Source organism: Fundulus heteroclitus, chromosome 3, assembly GCF_011125445.2.
Source record: "Fundulus heteroclitus isolate FHET01 chromosome 3, MU-UCD_Fhet_4.1, whole genome shotgun sequence".
Taxonomy (NCBI): domain Eukaryota; kingdom Metazoa; phylum Chordata; class Actinopteri; order Cyprinodontiformes; family Fundulidae; genus Fundulus; species Fundulus heteroclitus.
Genome location: NC_046363.1, coordinates 44,505,383 through 44,525,129, shown reverse-complemented (window position 1 = coordinate 44,525,129; position 19,747 = coordinate 44,505,383). Strand labels below are relative to the sequence as shown.

The following is a 19,747-nucleotide window of genomic DNA, read 5'->3' as shown; positions in this document are numbered from 1 at the left end:
CCTGCCGTCTCAGGTGCTTAAAGGGTTTACCCACTGAGCTATATTATACACTGGAGTGCTAATAGCCGCTGTTTGAACGAGTCGCTGTGAAGCCACCAGCCGCCATATTGGTACTCCCTATTTTTCCCCCAGTAACTAGAGAATATGTGCGCTACAGCATCGAATAACGAGGATTTATCATGTTCAGGGGGGCTTAAAACTTTTAAAATGTCAAATGCCATATACTTTTAGGTTATGTTCTAAAAACTATCAAGTACTGAGAAAGTCATGTGCTGAAATATGTTAGCAGTTTATTCATTTATATATATATATATAGAGAGAGATGATAGGATATAGAGAATAGAGAGAGAGGAACAGGATAAAGATATAAATAACAATATACAAAAACATATATTACATATATGTTACATATATATACATATATAAATACTTATATATACATATATATTTAATATGAATAAACAAATAACATGTAAAAATTTCAGCACCTAATTTCTAGTAGTTGATAGTGTTAGTACATCCACTGACTGTAGAATTACCTGTGAAACGTTTTCACTCAGCCAGAAAACTGCTTGTTGTTGCAACCAATCCTATGTGATTCTGTGAGGAGTAGGGAGGAGCAAGATGGCGGCCAGTGACTTCAGTTTTTCGGCAAAATCAGCACTCCAGTGTATTATATAGCTCAGTGGGTTTATCCCTGAGAATAATGCAGCTGGCTTCATAATTCATAACATATTGGTTGTTTTATTGTTGCATCTGAACTCTGAAGTCAACGTTTTATAGTTTAATGCTGGAATTGCACCACCAACAAAAGTCCAAATTCCCGTTTGTGAAGGATTCTTTGTAGCCTCTGTAAACTTCCAATATGGCTGCCTTTGTCCTTTAATAAGGTGATTGGACGGTACATTATTTTGACTACACCCTTGTAATTCACACAGAAGCGTAACTTTCACACGTTATTGAATTGTTTGGAAAAGCAGAGACGGGCGAGCGCTGTCGTGTTGTCCTGAATGTGTTAGACACATGACTCGTCTGATCGAGCCGTCGCCTCGTCTCCGGTCACCTTCAGCCGCCCTGGCATAGTGGCTGGACTTAGCAGGGCGATAGCCTCCAGCTGCATGAAATAGCCTCTGCAAGCTGCTCAGCAGTGTTAATTGTGTTGCTTTACTGGAGCCATGGAGGGATTAGCCTCCCCGCAGAAAGCAAAGACGGCGGAGGAGAGCATGTCCGAGCTGCAGAGCATGTGCCGGAATACAAAAGCTCTGCTGAATTGCAGGCTGTTGAGCTCGCTGTGACGTAGAAATGTACATGCAGCTATTCCTGCAACGTTCAGAAATGTACGAAGCAGATCTTGGACTCAGCTTTGCTTGTGCATCTGCCTGCTTGATATTGGGTTTCTATGCATGTGGGGGTGTGTGTCTCCACTAAAACACAGCGAGTCCTGGAGCTAGCGGGGGACTCTGCCTGTCTGCAATGTGTTGTGGGATTTTCTAATCAGAAGAATGACAGATTAAGGCATTTATGGGGTATTTATGAATATGGATGGGTATTAAAGTTCAATGCAGAAATCCAACCTCCAGGGGTTTATTATTGGAGCTAAAGCGCGTCGAATCAGGTTGACTTTCAGCTCCCTTCATGTCCGCAGAAGGGCAATTTGCCCGGGAGCTCAGCGTGCTTATTTAACGAAAGTTTCCCAAATTGAGTGGAGAAGGGCCACTTTTCAGCTCGTTCTTCCTGCAGCTCCAGAGAAGTGGCACCCGTGAACGTGTTTCAATCCTTTATTTATTTCTCAGTTTTAGTCATCGCATGCCTGAATGGCCGCTGCTGTGGTCAGAGGGGCTGTGAGTAAGCCGTTGCTCTTGAATTAAAAAGGCGGAGGGAAGGGAAGAAGGACCCGAGCAGAGCCAGGAAAGCAGGGGAGAGCTTATTCCTGGTGCTTGTTTTCAGTCATGCTTGTGCTGCTTCCATTACGGCTCAAGTCAGGATTAACAGAGTGGACAGAGTCGCCACAAACACGGTGTCGTCTCTGTGTGTCGAGACGATGATTTCAGGTGGCAGCGCAAATATAGCCACTGCTGCGGTCCGCGTGTCGCCTGCAGACGCACACACTCAGACGCTCGCTGCTCCCTGAAATACTCACGTACGCCCGGATAAGACACACATTGAGAGAGACAATTTGTGCCCAGTCATCCAGAAATCACAAGGACGCCTGTCGTGTTATTTGTCCGGGTAGTTTGTCCTTGTTTGTGGAGCGGCTCGTGATGCCCTTGGATAGTGATGACTCCTGTGTTTGTGTTTGGCTCCCACTCACACAGCCACCCTTGGAGCCGTGGAAGCTCTACGCAACAGTTGGAGTGCTGCTGGCCATCGACTTCCTGTCACTCATGATCTGGCAGATTGTGGATCCTCTGCAAATCACAGTCGAGGTAGAGTACGAGAGACAGATGAGATCATTTATTTTTTATTTTTTCCTGTCAATTTGCACAGACCGTGCAGCGCTGCCATCGGCCTCGGAGTAATTAGACGTTGAGTAACTGACAGCATGGTGTTTTTTTTTTTTATTTATATCCTCAAAACTAAGTATTTCTATCAATTCAGGCTATGAAACAGAGACAAACAGCAACTCTTTAATAGACTCATTGGTTTTCTTAAAGAAAATATGTTTTGTTGGACCCAGCAAACAGTTTAAGTTACACGTAAAATCAACATTTACTGTAGAAACATTCAACCCTCTGAGATCCTCCCATTTTGTCCTCCATCTTTGTCCCCTGGATGCAATGGAGACGAGTACGGACCTTCTCCTCTGAGAAGAACCTGGTTCAGACCCCACAGACCCCACCATGGGTCCCTGAGCGAGACCCGTGGGCCCAGATTGTTCCCTGGGCGCCGTAAGCTGCCCATCTTCCTACTGGTGATGGGTTAAATTTTGTTGGAACATACAATTGCAATGACAAATAACGATTAAAATAAAATAAAAAATCTTCTGGGCTTTGACTAGGCCACCTCAAACTTCAAGAATGGGCAATTTTTAAGACTGCCATAGAAATATGTAGCAACATATTTTCCTGCATTTGTAACATCAAAGGCATTAATTTCATTATTTTTGAGCCTTTAAATGCCAGTTAAAGCAAGAAAATCTGTTTTTATTTGTCTTGTTAAGATAAAAAAGGGAAAACGAAATTGATTTGGATGAATTCCTACATTTTTCTATCCCATAAATGTAATATGGTGGATTTGTACTACATGCAAACCCGGCGGAAAACCATAGAACATGAAATGTTGAAGAGATTTCAACACAAGGGAAAGAGGAGAGAGAGGTGGGATCACATCGCAGTGGTGGTCGTGTTTCCAAAATATATAAAACAAGCTAAAGGAACCCCGATCGATCTATTTAGTTTAAAAGGTTCATGAAAGACTTGGAGCTAAAATGTAAAAAAAAAAAATGACGATATGAAAATTCCTTCCAAGAGGCAGAAACAAGCCAGATTTTATGCAATTTGCATAAGAATACAGTTATGCAAAAATTCCCTTCCAAAGACAAAAATAATGTGTTTTGCTTATTGGAACCATGCAGGGGAAACATATCTGCAGTAAATCGTTTTTTTTTTATTGTTATTTCAGACTAAAATTTTGTACTTAAAGGTTTTGATGGCAGAGTTAGCTAGAATTGAAAAAAAAAAGTATATCTAATTTGAGCCAAACTTAAAGGGACACGTAACAAAAGGAAGCATTTTTAGCCGGAACGCCACCAGCCAATAGATTTTTTAATTTACATTTTCATACAATATGTATTTATAGCCTTCTAACTGTTCAATAGAAAAATCTTTCTTGGTACGTCAGTCAAACCCTTCGTATAATTGCTGCTGTATGCTGAAATGATTTTTGAATCTTTCTGCTGTTATTTTGCAGCTAACTCTTTGAGGCTGGAAGGCTTCATCCTAATCTTTAGTTCTCTACACAGATTAATATCAGGACTCTGATCTGACGTTATTGTGGCTTCAACATGTTGTTTAAATTAAAATATGACTTTAAAAGCAAATCTGCCCGGGGGTGAATAGTTTTGGGCTAAGCTGCTCTAACTTTTAGTGTCTTTGAAGAACAGTTTAATTGGTCTAAACTTTCTTTAGCTACTATAGAGCAAGGCTTCAGGTTTTCAGAAAGTACACACCAGGCCTGCTAGAAGAACGTCCTCAGCCCCGTTTTAACGTCTTAATTTAGTCATGGCAGTGATCGCTCCCACATTATTCTTAACTTTTTATGTTTATAAAGACAAAACTTTGATTTTAGTGATGCTTTAAACTCTAAAGGAAGTTTAATTAGCCTCTATAACAAACCTTAAAAGTCTCCATGTTGTGATGTTAAAATATTTAAACTGTGTGAAATAATTTCAAAACTTTAACTCCTTTAATTTAAAATCTGTTAGAGAGAACACTTAAAATATTACAATAAATGCTAAAAGCTTTGTTTTAACTCGCTGCAGATGAGTAAAAGTGAAAAAAGTTTGTGCACCGGTAAATGTGAACGCATCTTTACTTGTTAACATTTAGTTCTGGACTTTGACTAGGCCACTATAAAACAAGAAGCCGTTCTGAAGTGGATCTGGATGGATGCATTGACTCATGAGGATGACAAATTAAATCTTCTGTCACCTTCATCTGCAAACTGTGGTTTTAACTAAATTATGCAAATGTCAGAAAAATCCGACTAGAGCGATTAAAGTTTATTTCAAGTTAATCAGATTGAATATATTTGCTGTTGCTAGAATTTCATTTTTAGAAAGTATTAGTTTAGGGCCGTGAACACTTATGCCACTGGGATATTTTCTCTGTACAGAATTGTTTGTTTTTAAGTTGAAATGCACAAGATTCTATTACATTAAAGTAAATTTTTTCCCCTTTTCAGTTTTAAAGCCTTTTCATGAGGGCTGTGTGAACTTCTCATAGCCAACAGATAAATTGGACATGAACAAATCTGCCACACACCAAGTTTTACTACAATGAAACCTTACATGGAGGTTTTTAATCTCATATTTCATTTTTACTGGATAGCTGATATCCTTTTAATTCAGTCATCCATATCTGACTGGTGGGAAGGAGCTATGAACCAGGGGGATCGACCCTGCAGTCATGAGCTTTATGCTTACGTTGCGTTTTTGCTTCCTTCTCCAATGTGCTGCTGTCTCATCGTTTCTTATTATCTCTCCCTCTCTGTTTTTCTCTCTGCTCTGTCTTCTTTATCCCTCCGCTGCACTTCCCTCCTCCCGTGTCCACCGTATGAGCAGATGTTCACTAAGGAGGCCCCTAAAGAAGATCTGGATGTCCTAATTCAGCCTCTGCTGGAGCACTGCAGCTCGAAGAAGATGAACACGTGGCTCGGTATCCGTCCTCTCTTCTTCACCGCTTCTCGGAGCTGGCTCTGTGTATCTCTGCTCACACATGTGGACGTATACAGACAAAAGCGTCACTCTGAATTAAACTGGTCTCATCTGACAGCCTTCTCTAAGCCCCCCCTTTGCCCTCTTACGTTTGATTCCTCTTTGCTTCTCCTTCTTCCAGGTCCCTCTCCATCACTCTGTGTCTCTGTTGTATTTCATGGCTGCTCTTATAAAAGTATAATAGTGCTGAAATTCAAACAATGTGGGTCACAAACTGGGCCAATGCCCCATAGCATCCCCTCTTCTCAAAAGGAAAAAGACTGGGCTTTAATTTCAGGCTGTATTAAGAAACGGTGAGCAGTCTGGATCCTAAGAGTTTCACAGATTTTCTCCCATCTCTGTTGCTAGATCTGCCTCTGGATAGATTTCAGATGTTTTCTTTTTTCCCCTCACACACACCTTCCTAAAAAACAGATTCAATAGTGTGCTGTGGGATTATATCCTCTAATAGTAGCGTTGATTGGTGAATTAATCAGAGAATTGATCTTCAGGTAATAATAAAGTTCACAGGCGCATTAAATTCAGGGATTCTGATCTGCGAAATGGCATTATTTCCAAGATTACCAATCTAGCTTAAAGTTTTCTAGTGGTTTCAGTTTGAAGTAAAAGCCAATTTGTGCCAAACTGATGAAATTAGTTCCTCTGTGTATTCTTAACGCCGCCATTTGCAGCTGTTATACCCGCTTCATTTTTGATGTTTTCTCAAAGAGATATGCTGCCTAAGGGAGATAAGATCCTCTGCTATGGATCTGTTATATGACTCCCACCTAGCGAACACATTAACAACATGAGCAATCAGCTCTTTCTTTTCCCAGAGGATAAACATGTCTGATTACTGCTGACAAGAAATAACACTTTAAATGCATTCCTCTAAAACACGCTGTGTGATTTTCCCCCAGCTTCAGGCTATTAATTTTCTTGTTTTCTTCTCCAAACTCCTGTTTTCAGGTTAGCAAATATAGCATTAACCATTCACTCCTGCAAACATTAAATTAAATTAAATTTATACGTTAAGCGCCGATCAACAATAAATATTGTCTCAATGCATTTTACCAACAAAAATATCAAAAATCAGATAAATCCAGTCATACATACCAAGTCAATTATTTACAATTTGATTCTAGTTATTAAACAATGTGGTCATGTTCACTTATTATGCCAATTGTTAGCGAACCGAGCCCATCGTATGGAGCCCTTACCTTTCCAGCAATCCCTTATACCAGGCATGTCCAAAGTGCGGCCCGGGGGCCATTTGTGGCCCCCGTGCTGATTTTGGGTGGCCCTCTAACTGCATTTCAAAAAAGATTTGGTCCACCAGCACAAGCTGATGCAGATGGAAGATTTTAGTTTTTAATTAGGGCAAAATTATTCTAGAAAAGTTAAAACCCTATAATTGAAAATGTTAAAATTTTCATCTTTTAATAAACACCCTTTTGTCATTCTCTTTAATTTCATAGTAACATCTGTCCAATGACATTTAATGACTCAAATTCAGACTTTGGTGCATTAAAATCTGCTTTGAACTAAATTATTAAAATTGGCTAATTACAGCAAGTGTTTTCAAAGAACAACCGACCCAAATACTGTTCTGATATTGCTTGACCAAGAAGAGTTCATTATTGTTAAAGAGTCAAATTAAATTATTCTAAATAATTTGCAAACTGGACGACCATCTTTTAATACGGCAAATAAGCAAAACTATTTTTTAAAACTTTGGATATACAGTGATTTACACATTCATTTCCTACAACGGACTAATTTATGTATTTAAAATTATCATATTTTGTAGCGCAAGCAAATTAACATATTTTTTTGGTTTAAATTTTTTTTATTACTTTTTTGGCCCTTGAGTTCCTTTGACTTGACAATTTCGGCCCACGTACTGAAAAGTTTGGACACCCCTGCCTTATACTAATTAAGCATGAGGTTAAAATGGAAAAAACAACAACTTTCTAACACAAAGAAACATCCAATAGAACGTGGCTCATTATACAATATATAGCCACAGCAATAGCTCCCTCGGTTGCTTTAAATTGAAGAGAGAGAGGTATACCATCAATAGGAAGATAACAGGCAGCAATAGTTCAGCCGATGGGCCCCTCCAGGATGGTGCCAAAGCTGAGCAGAACGCCAGGCCAGATGTCGCTTCTGTTGTGGAAAAAAATTCTCATTGCTTCCCTTAATTACCAAGACAGAGATCATCTAAGTCAGAATTTAATATCTTCTGATCCGAAGGAGAACAGCATGGACCACATGTCCCCGAGAGCTCTAACTAGACAAAACTAATGGCTCCTTATATACCAGCGTCATCTATGCTCAATGTAACCCTTAGGAAAAGAACGTTAACTCCAAAGCTAGACCTTCAACCTGGGGGAGAGTTGTGTCCTTATCTACATCACAAACCTCCTGGTGTCTTCTGAAACATGGCCCCAGATCCAGCAACGTGAAATACGATGAGCTCACACATTAACTAAGCTCTGCAGCTGCAACGAGGGAGTGAATACTTTTCTTTCAAGTCATACAAAGTTATATAGTGTTAATGTCCTTTAACACTTCTATGAAACAAAATAAAAAGCAGAGCGGGACGGTAATGGCAGCAGTTCTGGAACACAAACGGTTAACATTTAACCCTTTAATTTACTAATGTGCTAACATTTTAAAATGATCATAAAATAAAAGCTTGAGCTAGAGTCACAGTGTTTTTTTCCATAGTTGTTGTCCTGTGTTGCTTTTTGAATATTTTTTTAAATAAAAATATTTTCTAATTTTCTTTACCTTGTTAGAAAATTTTAAAGCTTTTTTCGTTTCTTTGATTAGCTTGTTAGCATATTAGCATTAGCACATAATTTTTAACCTATTATCAAAGGAAGACGTTAAGATATAGCTGTGAAAAACGGACATGTTGTGTTTCCAAATGAACACTCATAGAATAAATTACTTTTTGAAATATTATAGGGAACATTAATGACTTTATATTTAGCTTTGTTGCATACCAGCATTTTTTCCAACAAAAATTATATGTATCATTTAGTTCAGATAATGTTATGTTGTCTTAAAGTTGTACATAGAGTATTGTGGAACAAATAACTTTTTAAAGAAGGCTTTTTAAAATTACTTTTTTTATGGAATATGGACTGTTTCCAATTTTCTTTTTTTCCATTTAACATGTTAGCATGCTAACATTTCTTAATTTACAGTAAACATAAGGTATAACTAATGTAAAAGACATGAATTTATGAGCTCTGGAGTAAATACAACCAAATCAAAATAGATTTTGCTTAAATCTATTACTGTGAAAAATTACTGTGCCAATTTAGAAATCCTTTTTGATACATCACCAGGGTTTTTCTTGGTTTTGTAATGATCTAAGATTATGTTGTTTTATCCAGAGAATTCACTATTATCATCTGTTTTTATTAAAATGGGTTATTTTTCTCTAGGCATGGTAGATAAACGCCATGAAGTAATCTTTCCAAATCTAATAAAGCAGTTATGAAGCCCAAAAACTAACTGAGCAGAAATCTACGTTAAATAAAAAAGTGAGTTAATAAAAAATCAGGACGTGAAACAAATTCTTCCAACAGTATTAACTGCCATTAAGCTTCCTTTTTACCCTCGCTACCACTTTCTCTGGATGTTCTCACTTAATAGATTTAAATTCCTTGAAGCCATTTCCTGCCGGAGTTGTTAATGATTAATTATGTGCAGGTGAAACAGCAAAGGTCACCTTGACATGAACTTTCGCAGAGAAGCAGAGAATATGATGGAAAACCTGAATTTTACCACCTCTGACTGTAATTCCAACGTGCCAAGGGAACATATGTGTTATTATTCAACATGTAAAATGTATTCATGCAGCTATCTCAATTTGCTCGTATTGAACTTCAATTACAATCATTTTAACTTTAATCTTGCAATCTTATTCTGTTAAAATGTGATAAATTGTGTGGAACAAGCTGATCTGTTTAAAATAAGCCTTCAGTGAAAAATTTATTTTCGTCTTCATACATTTTCTAATGCATGTTAAAGTAACTGCCTCTGGGACTTATTCACTTCATTTTTTTCATGCTCTGACTGTTCTTTATCTTGTTTTAGGCGTGGTTTATGGCTACAAGGGTCTTCTACTGCTGCTGGGCATTTTTTTGGCTTACGAGACCAAGTCTGTCTCCACCGAGAAGATCAATGACCATCGAGCCGTGGGGATGGCCATTTACAACGTAGCTGTGAGTCCAAAGAGAAACTCTATCATGCCTAAAACTCCTGTCTCTGGCTGCTGCTATCTGCTTTTTCTGCTTCTTTTCTTCGCTGCGGTCTATAACACGATGAACAACTATAAAACAGCAATAAGTACTCTTTTTATATTGCTTCACAGCACAGAATGGTCATAGTATATCTGTTGGAGGGCTCATCAATGCCTGCGTCTCCATGATTACTTTCCAAGGACCACTTTCCAGCACAGTCTAGTGGAAGACATTTAACTTGACCTCTAGCAAACACTTAAACAGCATCAGAGGAGAGAGTTGGTCAAAGATAACTTAAGCCTCCCTCATTGTTGCTGCAAAAACATGTTAAACCTCCAGATGGGAGCAAAACCAGACGGTGAAGCGAGTTTCATGGGTCTATTGTTGAGTCTTTCTGCAGAATAAAGCTCCCTGAACGCATTCCTGTCCAAGTCATAACGCTGCCAACACAAACTACTGCTTTGTGCCGCAATGAAACGGTTATCTCAGAAGACATTCGTTAACCAAAATCAATAAAATCCAACTTTTATTGTGCTGCGGTCTCTTGCTGCTCACATTCACAGAGGGCAGCACTTGAGCTTCGTATACCTCATAATAACAGGCAGAAATCTGCAGTGTTTGATATATATATATATATATATATATATATATATATATATATATCTGTAGATGCCTGCTGGTTCTGGTCCACTGGGCTTTCTGAAGCCCACAGTCAATGCAGCACCTAGCAGGACCTTCTAGAGCTCTTCATGCTTCCCTCTACTGAGAAGCTGCATGGAGATGCTGTGGTTTCATTTTCCAAAAGGACTTGGTACCGACCCACATCTTCTAAGATACCAAAAGCTGGTCCACTGACCATAGTTTTGGTGTTCTTGATCGGCAGCAAACTTCCCTGACCAGAACCTCATAGAAAATCTCTGGAGGAAGATGAGGAAGAGGAAGATGAGAGACACCAGACCCATTAAGGCAGATGACCTGAAGGCAGCTATCAAAGCAGACCAGCAGAACCACAGCAGAACCACAGGCTGAAGGCCTCTATGCCACGGAGCTTTGATGCAGTGATTCATGCAAGAAGTTAAAACCGAGTATTGGTGAAAAAAATTGACATATAGTTTTAAGAATCCTGACATTTGTGCTTAAAACATCCGTTTTTTTTGGGTCTAATGTGATATTCTGATTTTCTGAGACATTGAATTCTGCATTTTCTTTACCTGTAAGCCATAATCATCAAAATTACAATAAATGAAAGCTTGACATATTTTACTGTCTATAAAAGCACCGTTTCACTTGTATACATACGTGTCTATCAGAGCGGATGCTCGGTGCTTCCTTCCTTTCTGTGTAGTTGTTGTTTTGCAGGAAAAGGTTGAGACGTGCAGCGGTTCTGAAGGAGAGCTCTAAATGCAGCCGTCTGCCATAAACATGTTCCAGGGGCTGCAGATACCAAGTGAATCACCTTAAATGGAGGCACCTAGGATGCACTTTCAGCTGAAATAGCCATCATTATGTTCTCCATAGCCACTTTAGAGAAATTTTCGCTACCATTTCCTGACACGGTTGACATGGAGCGACTTTGGAATGGATGTAAAATGTCTGGAAACAATAAGTGGTTTCTGTCACTTTTAACTCCAGAGGAGTTTAGATCCACCTTTGAACTATTCGTCGTGTTGTTCAGAGATTTTTTTCCTGCACTAGACTCTGAATAATAAATAGAAGAGGCGCTATAATGAGTGCCTGGGCATGCATCAGCTTAAACTGTGTTGATTTGTCAGTTTAAAAAAAAAAGAGATTTATCTTTAATCTCAAATTACTTATAAGGACAATAAACGCAGTGCGTGCTCGTTTCATCACTAATGAGGCACAAGTTAAAAGTGTGTGCTCAATGTTATGATGCAGACATTTCAGTTTTATGAAGATGTCAATAGTTAATGGTGTCTATAGGGGGACCGTCTTCCTCTCCGCTCAGCTGTGAGCTTCAGGCTCCGATGAGACAACAACGAGGTGATTTTCAGTGCGCTGTTGCCTCCTCTGTCATGACTTTTTAATGCTGTTTTCACTCGGGAGCCCTCTCCGGAATGACAAACAGATGCCTAATGCTTTTATGGATGTGATTTTCTTCCTTTGTTTCCAACTTCTGCTGCCTCTGCTCCTGCAGGTGCTGTGCCTGATCACGGCCCCGGTGACGATGATCCTGTCTTCCCAGCAGGACGCCTCCTTCGCCTTCGCCTCTCTGGCGATCGTCTTCTCTGCCTACATCACTCTGGTGGTGCTCTTCGTACCGAAGGTGACTGATTTCCTGAAAGCATGAGGCAAACTCTCTGTCGCTCACAGTTCAGAAAGAGCGAAGGTCAGAAACGATGGAACAAAGTTCAGACTGAATGTGTGAAATTCAGAAAGATCTTTGAGTGAAGTGCTTCTCTCCCTCTGCCTGACATCCTTCGCTTTGTAAGAACCAGTCTTCCAATGTCAAGGTTGAGCTTCTACTTTTGTAGCTGCTGCACAAATGTTAAGTACTGCAAATAAAAATATTTCTGTGCATAGAAAACAAGACTTTGAAGACACGGCGCAACAAGTAGAAGTAGGGCCAAATTGTGCTCTTTCTGCAACAGTAGCAAATCAAAGCTAAGATTTGGAGCCAGCATGTCAATAAAAAACTTCTGACCTTACAGGACACCAGTGGAAGCTTTTAGATGCATCTCTGCTTCAGTACCAATATCATCTCATTAGCAGATCTCAACTGCATATAGTAGTAATTTAGCCATTTGATTGGGATGTGTAGAGCGAGGGATGCATCTAAAAGTTGCAGGAGGCCTGGTTTAGAGTGACCTAAGAAAAGGAAACACCAGTAACAGGTTTTGATTATGCTAACATGTAGAGAAAAGGCCTCGTTTGATGTTCCCAGTAGATACTGTGATGAATAGGAAGCCTTATTCACGGTGTGCAGCTAAGCTGGGCTCTTGATTGACTTCCTCTTCCCTCGGCGGTGCAGATGCGACGTCTCATCACCCGCGGCGAGTGGCAGTCAGAGCAGCAGGACACGCTGAAGACCGGCTCGTCCACCAACAACAACGACGAGGAGAAGTCCAGGCAGCTGGAGCGGGAGAACAGGGAGCTGCAGAAGATCATCCAGGAGGTGACGACACATTTCACAGGGAAAGGATGTTTTAGCCGTACTCTGACATCAGAACTTCCTGCTGGTTCTCCAAACTGAAGTTGCTCAGAGAGAAATCGACAGACTCCTCATAGAAACATTCGATTGGACCAACTCTCTGGGTCTCAGCTTGGGCTCATAGTTTGGTCAGAAATGTTCAAACTAAATGGTCAACCAGACTTCTGATCAACACTGGGTTCAGGTCTTTGCTCTCTAGGCTGAAGTTCTTCAGATCAGTTAGTAGATTTAAAAGTTTAAAACCTGCGGGGTCCAAAGGAACCTGTGTGTGTTGTTTGGTAACATGGAGCGATTTTGCTCTGGGCGGATTTAACACAACCGGGTTGGGTTTCAGGTTCAGGTTCAGCCCAGTATACAGTGATCAGTTTTTAACCCCAAACTTGGGTTAAACCAGGGGTCTCCATCTCCAGTCCTCCAGAGCAGCTGTGCGATGCACCCCTTCTCCGACACGCCTGAATCAAATGAATGGCTCAATACCGGACCTCTGCAGAGCTGCTGATGAGGGAGTTCAGGTGCGTTGGAGCAGGGATGCATCTGAAAGATACAGGAACGCAGATTTTGAGGACTAGAGTTGGACGACCCAAGTTTAATGTTACTTAAACACTTTGGATGACATTTGCAGGCAGTGTAACCTTGTTAAGTCTTTTGTAACCTAGACAGAATAAAGACGAACCAATAGTGGACTCTCTAGTCGCTACAACACTAACACTCATGTGATGTTTTTTTTTTTTAGAAAGAAGAGAGGGTGTCGGCACTTCGCAACCAGCTGGCCGAGCGTCAGGCCATACGTAACCGCCGCCAACCCACCTCAGGCCAGAACCAGAACCACAACGCTCCGCCGCCGACGTCGCTGACCGACCCCAAGTCGCTGCTTCCTCCTCCGGGCTACCCCAACCCCGCCTCGGACAATCACTCCATGCCGCCTTCCTTCTCCAACTCGTCCAGCCTCTACCCGGCCGACAAGATGAGCCGCAACCACTGTCACAACAGCCAGATCCCGCTGCTCTACAAGTAGGCCACGGGGGGGTGGGGTTGGGGTTTGGGGGGGGGGGGAGTCATCTCACAGCGCACACATGAGGGGGAGAAACGACACACAAGCAGGACACAACTGTGACGTTCGGCTTGTTTGGGAGGAGAGCTCAGCGGTGACGGGCGCACAGGTAACACCCTTCCTCACCGTTCTGCGTTTAAACCCGGAAACGAAGCTCACGGCGACGGCGCCGAGCGCGTCTCCGACCTGCAGATGTCATCTGGACGTTTACGCTCTCTGTCCTCGCTTCCTGGGGATCGCCTTCCTTTGTGGAGGCGGGGACATGTAAGGAAAAACGTGCGTTTCTGTGGGTTTTTTTTGCGATTTTGTCTCCATGTTTCGTCTGATGGGGTTTGTTGAGTAGAAATCCACATGCAGTAGATGGTTTATATTGTTCTGTAATATTTGATCTGTTTTGTCACGGAGTTGTTGTTTGATTCTGTGTTCACTATTCAGGAGAAAACTGACAGTTCCAGACTGATAAAAGCAATGTACAGATTTTATCCGACGTTCCCGCTGGGGAGCCGGATCTGCAGGAACGCTGCGTTTATCCAAAAGTGATCATGTGCTTTATTTAACAGCCATACCTTAAAGGTCAGGAGGTCAGCATGTATGGATGTGTGTTGTCCAGACGGCATTTCAATAATACGTTTTTATTAACGTGATGATGAGTAGGGAGAATAACGAATGCTTTGGGCTAATTCTGATCCTCCATGTTTGTTTTTTGTCCATTTTTAATTCCTTTTTATCTAATATATCTGTTCAGTAATGAGGGAACGCCTGAATGCTAAGTCTAGACAACAGGCCCTCGTCTCTGAAGACGATACTGGTCCAATTTCACACGAGCCAAACATCCTCCTGAGCTTCTGACCCTGTTCTGGTGTTTAAAACGGAGCTAATGAGAAACTTCTTGCTTCATTAAAGCCTCATCAAGGATGTACAAGAAAATCAATGTCCTGAGATCAGGGAACAACATCAAGTCAAATCTTCATGTATGATCCAGTTATAATCCACACAAACATTCAAATATTGCAAAGTTTTAGTGCAATAAATGATGCGGATTGGACACTGCGTCCAGTGAGTTATGACACTGAAGCTCTTACCTCAGTAGGTCGTGTCTTCTCACCTTTGCAGCTCATATTAACATCTTCAGATCCCAGCTGTTGAAACATGGTGGCTGCAAATAAAAGCGTTCCACATTAAAGTTTTAGGGAGCCAACAGAAGCTGAAGCTCAGTTGCATAAATGTTTTTTTCTGTTGCTGATTTGGCTCAGATATTTTGACAAAGCTCAGTTTGTCTCTAGGTATTACGGTATTGTGACCCACATGCGTCACAAGGTCATGAACACAGCATAACAAACCAGCCTTAGCTGTCAAAAATGTTTTGTTTTTTTCACTTTAATAGAGTTTACATTTAAAAGCTTAAATCAAATATTAAACCTTAACATTAACAAAAATCAGACTGGCGTCAGTTTAATTCACACGATTACGGCAGAATATTTGAATAAAGTCAAGCGATGCTTTCACAGACGAGGTTGTTCAGCAGGAGCTACATCATCTTGCAAAACTCAAATCTTTTCCTGTTATTCTTTTTACATCCCAGCCATAAACTGATGCATTTTATTGGGATTTTATTGGGTAGATCAAAGCAAAGCAAAGGTGCGGCATGCTGTTGTAATTAGTCCTTGTGAGTCAATAAGTTGTGGAACGACCTTTCGCTGCAATTAAAGCTGCAAGTGTTTCAGCTTTAATTGAAATGTTTGCCCATTATTTTTTTAACAAAACAGCTCAAACTGAGCCAGACTGCACAACAAACGTCTCTGAGCAACAGTTGTAAAGTTTGTTCAGAAGTTTTTAATTTTGATTTAGGTCTGGACTAGACCATTCATGCACATGTATGTTTTAAACTAACCCAATAGAGTTCAAAGTCAGTCCTAAAGGACCTCAGAAGTTAGATGTTGCTCTTATTTATTACACCTTAATCAAATGAAAGGTTCCTTAGCAGGCGTCTGCAATGGTAGGGGACATCCTGAGGAAGTAGCTCAGCTGCTTTAGTCAGCTGTGTTGGAGCATGGACAAATCTAAACCCTGCAGGATTAAGGACTGGAGCTGGACACCTCAGACTGAACCGTCCATTGGAGCTCTGGCTGTATGTTTAAGGTGGTGCTGCAGCTGGAAGCTCAAACTCCACCTTGCTTTCTAGGCTTCTGAAGCCTCCAATAGTTACCTGAAGTTACCGTACAACTTTATTTTTAAAGCACCTTAAAGCAGCAGCAAAGCCGACTGAAAGGCTTTACAATAAAACAACCAAATAGAGCTCCAAGAATAAAACCCTTTGCTAAAAGCCAAGTCCCTTACAAGGCTTTTAGCAAACTGGGAGTGCATGACTAATAGTTACCCTGCCAACATATTCTGCCACCTGAGCTACTGATCTCTACATCTCCCCCAGAGCAACAATAGGCTACTTGAAAACGTCGGCTTGCCTGGTAGGATTTTGATTTGTAAACTGTTTAGAAACCCATCTGTCATTTTCCTTCCACCTCACAGTTTGGCACTGAGTTGTGTTGGTTTGTCCCATGAAATCCCCAAAAGCAGCCTGAGTTCTGTTAATGTAACAAGATGTGGAAAAGGTTGATGGGGTATGAGAACTTTTGCAAAGCACTTCAAATAGGCGCATGTTTCCCCCTAGATTTTTACAAATGGGGATCTGTTACACGTCATTCCTGTGAGCTTTTTCAGATTTTTATGAAGATGTTCAACATGTTTTCATGTGGGAAAACTGTAAATAACCTCAGTTTTGTTTGTTTTTTCTTTTTCTTTAAACATGTTGCAAATGTATCAAAGTAAGAGATAGAGGAAGATATTCTGTATTTATAGCCGTTATTCTGGAAGTTCTGTTTCAGTCTTGGGTTAAAGCTGGAGGCTAGAATGATCCACTAACTCCATCAGCAGGTAAAATAAGAGTTTATCAGATATTATCCAATGACTGGTGGTAAATCTGAGTATGCACATTAACCTGAACGAGGATGGATGCTTGGTCTATAGGTTTTTAGCTCACTGTGTCAATGACATATGGCTCCTGTTAACCGTGTTGCTGGGTCAGATGGTGTAACATATGAATGCGGAAATAATTTAACAAATGTTCTATTATCTTGCACATATATGCTGTTAAACATGGATTGGGGGATATTTGTACTCATTATATCTAAAGATGCTAAATGTTAATATATTTCAGAGTATCTGTATGCTAATATGTGGGTAACATGAATAAAATGTCTGTTTTTTCACTGGAGAAACTGTCTTCTGTGGCTTTGCTCCCAGCGGCCACTAGGTGTCGCCAGACGCGCGCTTTGTTTTCTTCTGACTTCCTGGGACCTTTCGAGCAATTCACCTTCCGCGAGGTCGATGGTGTTTGTCAGGAAATATTTCTCCGTCTCCCTCGGACGGCCTGTGGGAGTCAGAAAGCGAATAAAACAAAAAGGAGAGCTCGTTAGGCAAAAGTTTGGAGCCTGCAGAAGCCTCATTAACCGAGACAAAGAGGGCGCGTCAAGGCAAACGCAGACAAATCGCTCCCAAGCGCATTGGCTGTTTGTGTTGGTGTGATGCAAAACGGCTGTGGTGCGAGTCCCATGACCCCCCCCCCCCCCCCCCCCCCCCACACACACACACACACACACACACACATAGTCAACTTCTCGTGTCGTCTCAGTTTCCAGCTGACTGGAGACAGAGTGTGCGGTCATGGTGGCTGAGGAAAGGGAAGAGGTTGCAGGGTGCTTGTGTGTGTGGGTGAGGGCGGTGAGGGGGCGTCACCGGGGAAAACCCGGTCTGGGCTGAGACTTCTGCGGGCCTCCACCTGACACAGCACTCAGTCGGTGGCTGAAAACAAGCAGGAAATTCCCCTCCACTGGTGTGAGCTAACAAAGGAGGTATTTGCTGGCTGGGGAGGAATTTCAAACAACTTTTGCCAAGTGTGTGTGTGTGTGCTTTGTGTGTGTGTGTGTGTGTGTGTGTGTGTGCAAGCTGGAGCTCGACTCCAAACCGCTCTTCAAGTATCAGTAAGAAGCTGCATCTTTTGTTTAGTTTTTTTTTTTTTATTAGTATAAAAAACAATATTTAACCAAATCCCACTGATTTAAATACAAATAAATATAAATAAATAGATACGTGTAAATAACAAAGAAGCACACGGACATCTGCAACAGCAGAAGTCTAGTCCGTACAATCTCTGATCAGCATAAATAAAGTCACAAAGTGCCCGAAACGAAGATAAAGTTGCAAACTGTTACAGTTCATAAAGTTTTCAGCCTGTTCAGCTGCCCAGTTACATCTCCATTGAGATTTTAGCATTTCTACATCACCTTTAGGTTGAATAAAAGTGTAAAAATGTGATTTTTTTTTTTAAACACACTGTTACGGTACTGTCCTTTAGTATCACAGCAGCGACTCAAAGTGCAAAGACGCCAAAGTAAGTCTTGCCCTCTTCGGTCTCCAGCTCTGGCAGCTGGTTGGTCTCCGTCTGCAGCTTGTCTCCTTTGTCGAGGTGAAACACAGCACCCAGGTAGATGGTGCTGTAGCAGCCCTGGCCCGATCTCACGCCGTCCTCCGGCACATTTTGGCACGCCGACCTCACGGCGCTCATCAGAGACACCGGTTTGCCGATGGAGTCCGAAGACCTCCAGATCCGGTGGCTGAGGGGCTTTGAGCTCCACGCGCCCTCTACGTCGTTGCTGCAGGACACCCTGAACGACACCTGGCTGTAGACGAAGTACAGGCCCTTTTCTGGGATGATGATTTGGTTGGAGTGGAGACGGAGTCCGCCCAGAGCGAAGGCTTGGCCCACACCGTCCTTCCACTCCAGGGCCGGCTGCTGGCTGTCTTCGTCGTAATCACCTGAAAAGATTCCCGGAGTTAAATTTCTGCCTTGAAGCAAAGCTGAAGATCACACAGGTGGGATAAAGTGTGTGAATCCTGGGGATTAAACTGCATGACTCACCTACTAAGTGAATGGCTGCCTTTGCTCTTCTGCTCATTTCTTTCAGCTGGGAGTGGGCACCTGAGAAGAAGGAGACAAATATGAGCTCAAATAATCTCAAACCCAACATTTCTGTCCCCATTCTGATGAAAATGTGCTGATATTCACCTGTTGTCACGTCAGGGTCCATTATCCTTGGTGCTGCCGTCTTTCCTGACTGTGTCTGAAGGGTTAGAAAAGATCAGATTAGAGAGATGCACCAGAAATAAAACAGATTCTAGATGAAAATCAGAAAAAAACAGAGATGCTCCTTACTGTGGATTCTGATCTTTCAAGCTGGTACCAAACATAGAGCCGGGCCCCTCCAATGCAAAGGGCCACTAAGAGCAGCACCCCGAACGCCTTCCACACCCATCCTGTGGAGGACTTCTTCTCCACCAGAACCTCCATCCTGTGCTGGAGCCCGGCCTCCACGTCACCCGCTGTGATATTGTATCCCGTCATCGTCTACTTGAGTCAAACACTTTGCAGCTTGCTGGAGCCTGCAGCCCACTCTGCTTCCGCCTCTCTTTGTGAGTTAGAATGAACTTCTGCCAAGCGGGCTCGTAGTATTTATGCTGTGGCAGCTTCTCTTGCAGAAGGGAAACTCCAGTTATGTCACTGAGTGAGTGGAGAGAGGCCGCAGCTGCAGCGCAGCCACCAGCGCCGCGGAGGGAAGCAGAACGGCAAAAGGAAAGAGAAGTCACAGAATTTCTCTTTGTGTGGAGCGTTTCACTCGGGCAGGAGTTGCGGTTTCAGGACGGGAAAGTGGACGGAGTTTTTTCGAACGGACAAATTCATCCACAAACACGCAAACCTGAGACAGACACACAGTCTGTATGTAAGAGCTGTGGTTAAA

The 19,747-nt window shown here is 41.8% G+C and overlaps 2 protein-coding genes and 1 pseudogene across 2 annotated transcripts; 1 reads left to right on the top strand and 2 right to left on the bottom strand.

The window, feature by feature from the left end:
- Positions 1-1,243, bottom strand: part of LOC118557982 — a 3,845-nt pseudogene extending 2,602 nt beyond the window's left edge.
- Positions 1,244-1,855: 612 nt separating this feature from the next.
- Positions 1,856-17,166, top strand: LOC118556162 (gamma-aminobutyric acid type B receptor subunit 1-like). The gene is made up of 6 exons (XM_036135492.1): positions 1,856-2,426; positions 5,282-5,375; positions 9,530-9,657; positions 11,831-11,959; positions 12,665-12,808; positions 13,578-17,166. Exons 1-6 carry the CDS (start codon positions 2,262-2,264, stop codon positions 13,857-13,859), a joined length of 942 nt encoding a protein of 313 aa, XP_035991385.1. The 5' UTR covers positions 1,856-2,261; the 3' UTR covers positions 13,860-17,166.
- Positions 17,167-18,006: 840 nt separating this feature from the next.
- On the bottom strand, positions 18,007-19,432 carry LOC105919145 (tumor necrosis factor-like). Its single transcript, XM_012854393.3, has 4 exons — positions 19,165-19,432; positions 19,018-19,072; positions 18,871-18,930; positions 18,007-18,767 (listed from the first exon to the last, which is right to left on the bottom strand). The coding sequence occupies exons 1-4, from the start codon at positions 19,351-19,353 to the stop codon at positions 18,322-18,324; spliced, it is 750 nt and encodes a 249-aa protein (XP_012709847.2). The 5' UTR covers positions 19,354-19,432; the 3' UTR covers positions 18,007-18,321.
- Between the last annotated feature and the right edge of the window lie 315 nt (positions 19,433-19,747).

Coding starts and splice junctions, on each gene's coding strand:
- LOC118556162 (XM_036135492.1), top strand. CDS start 2,262: ATGCCCTTGGATAGTGATGACTCCTGTGTTTGTGTTTGGCTCCCACTC. Junction 5,376..9,529: donor GAAGATGAACACGTGGCTCG/GTATCCGTCCTC, acceptor ATCTTGTTTTAG/GCGTGGTTTATGGCTACAAG. Junction 11,960..12,664: donor TGGTGCTCTTCGTACCGAAG/GTGACTGATTTC, acceptor TCGGCGGTGCAG/ATGCGACGTCTCATCACCCG.
- LOC105919145 (XM_012854393.3), bottom strand. CDS start 19,353: ATGACGGGATACAATATCACAGCGGGTGACGTGGAGGCCGGGCTCCAG. Junction 19,073..19,164: donor TTGAAAGATCAGAATCCACA/GTAAGGAGCATC, acceptor CTAACCCTTCAG/ACACAGTCAGGAAAGACGGC. Junction 18,768..18,870: donor GGCAGCCATTCACTTAGTAG/GTGAGTCATGCA, acceptor GAATCTTTTCAG/GTGATTACGACGAAGACAGC.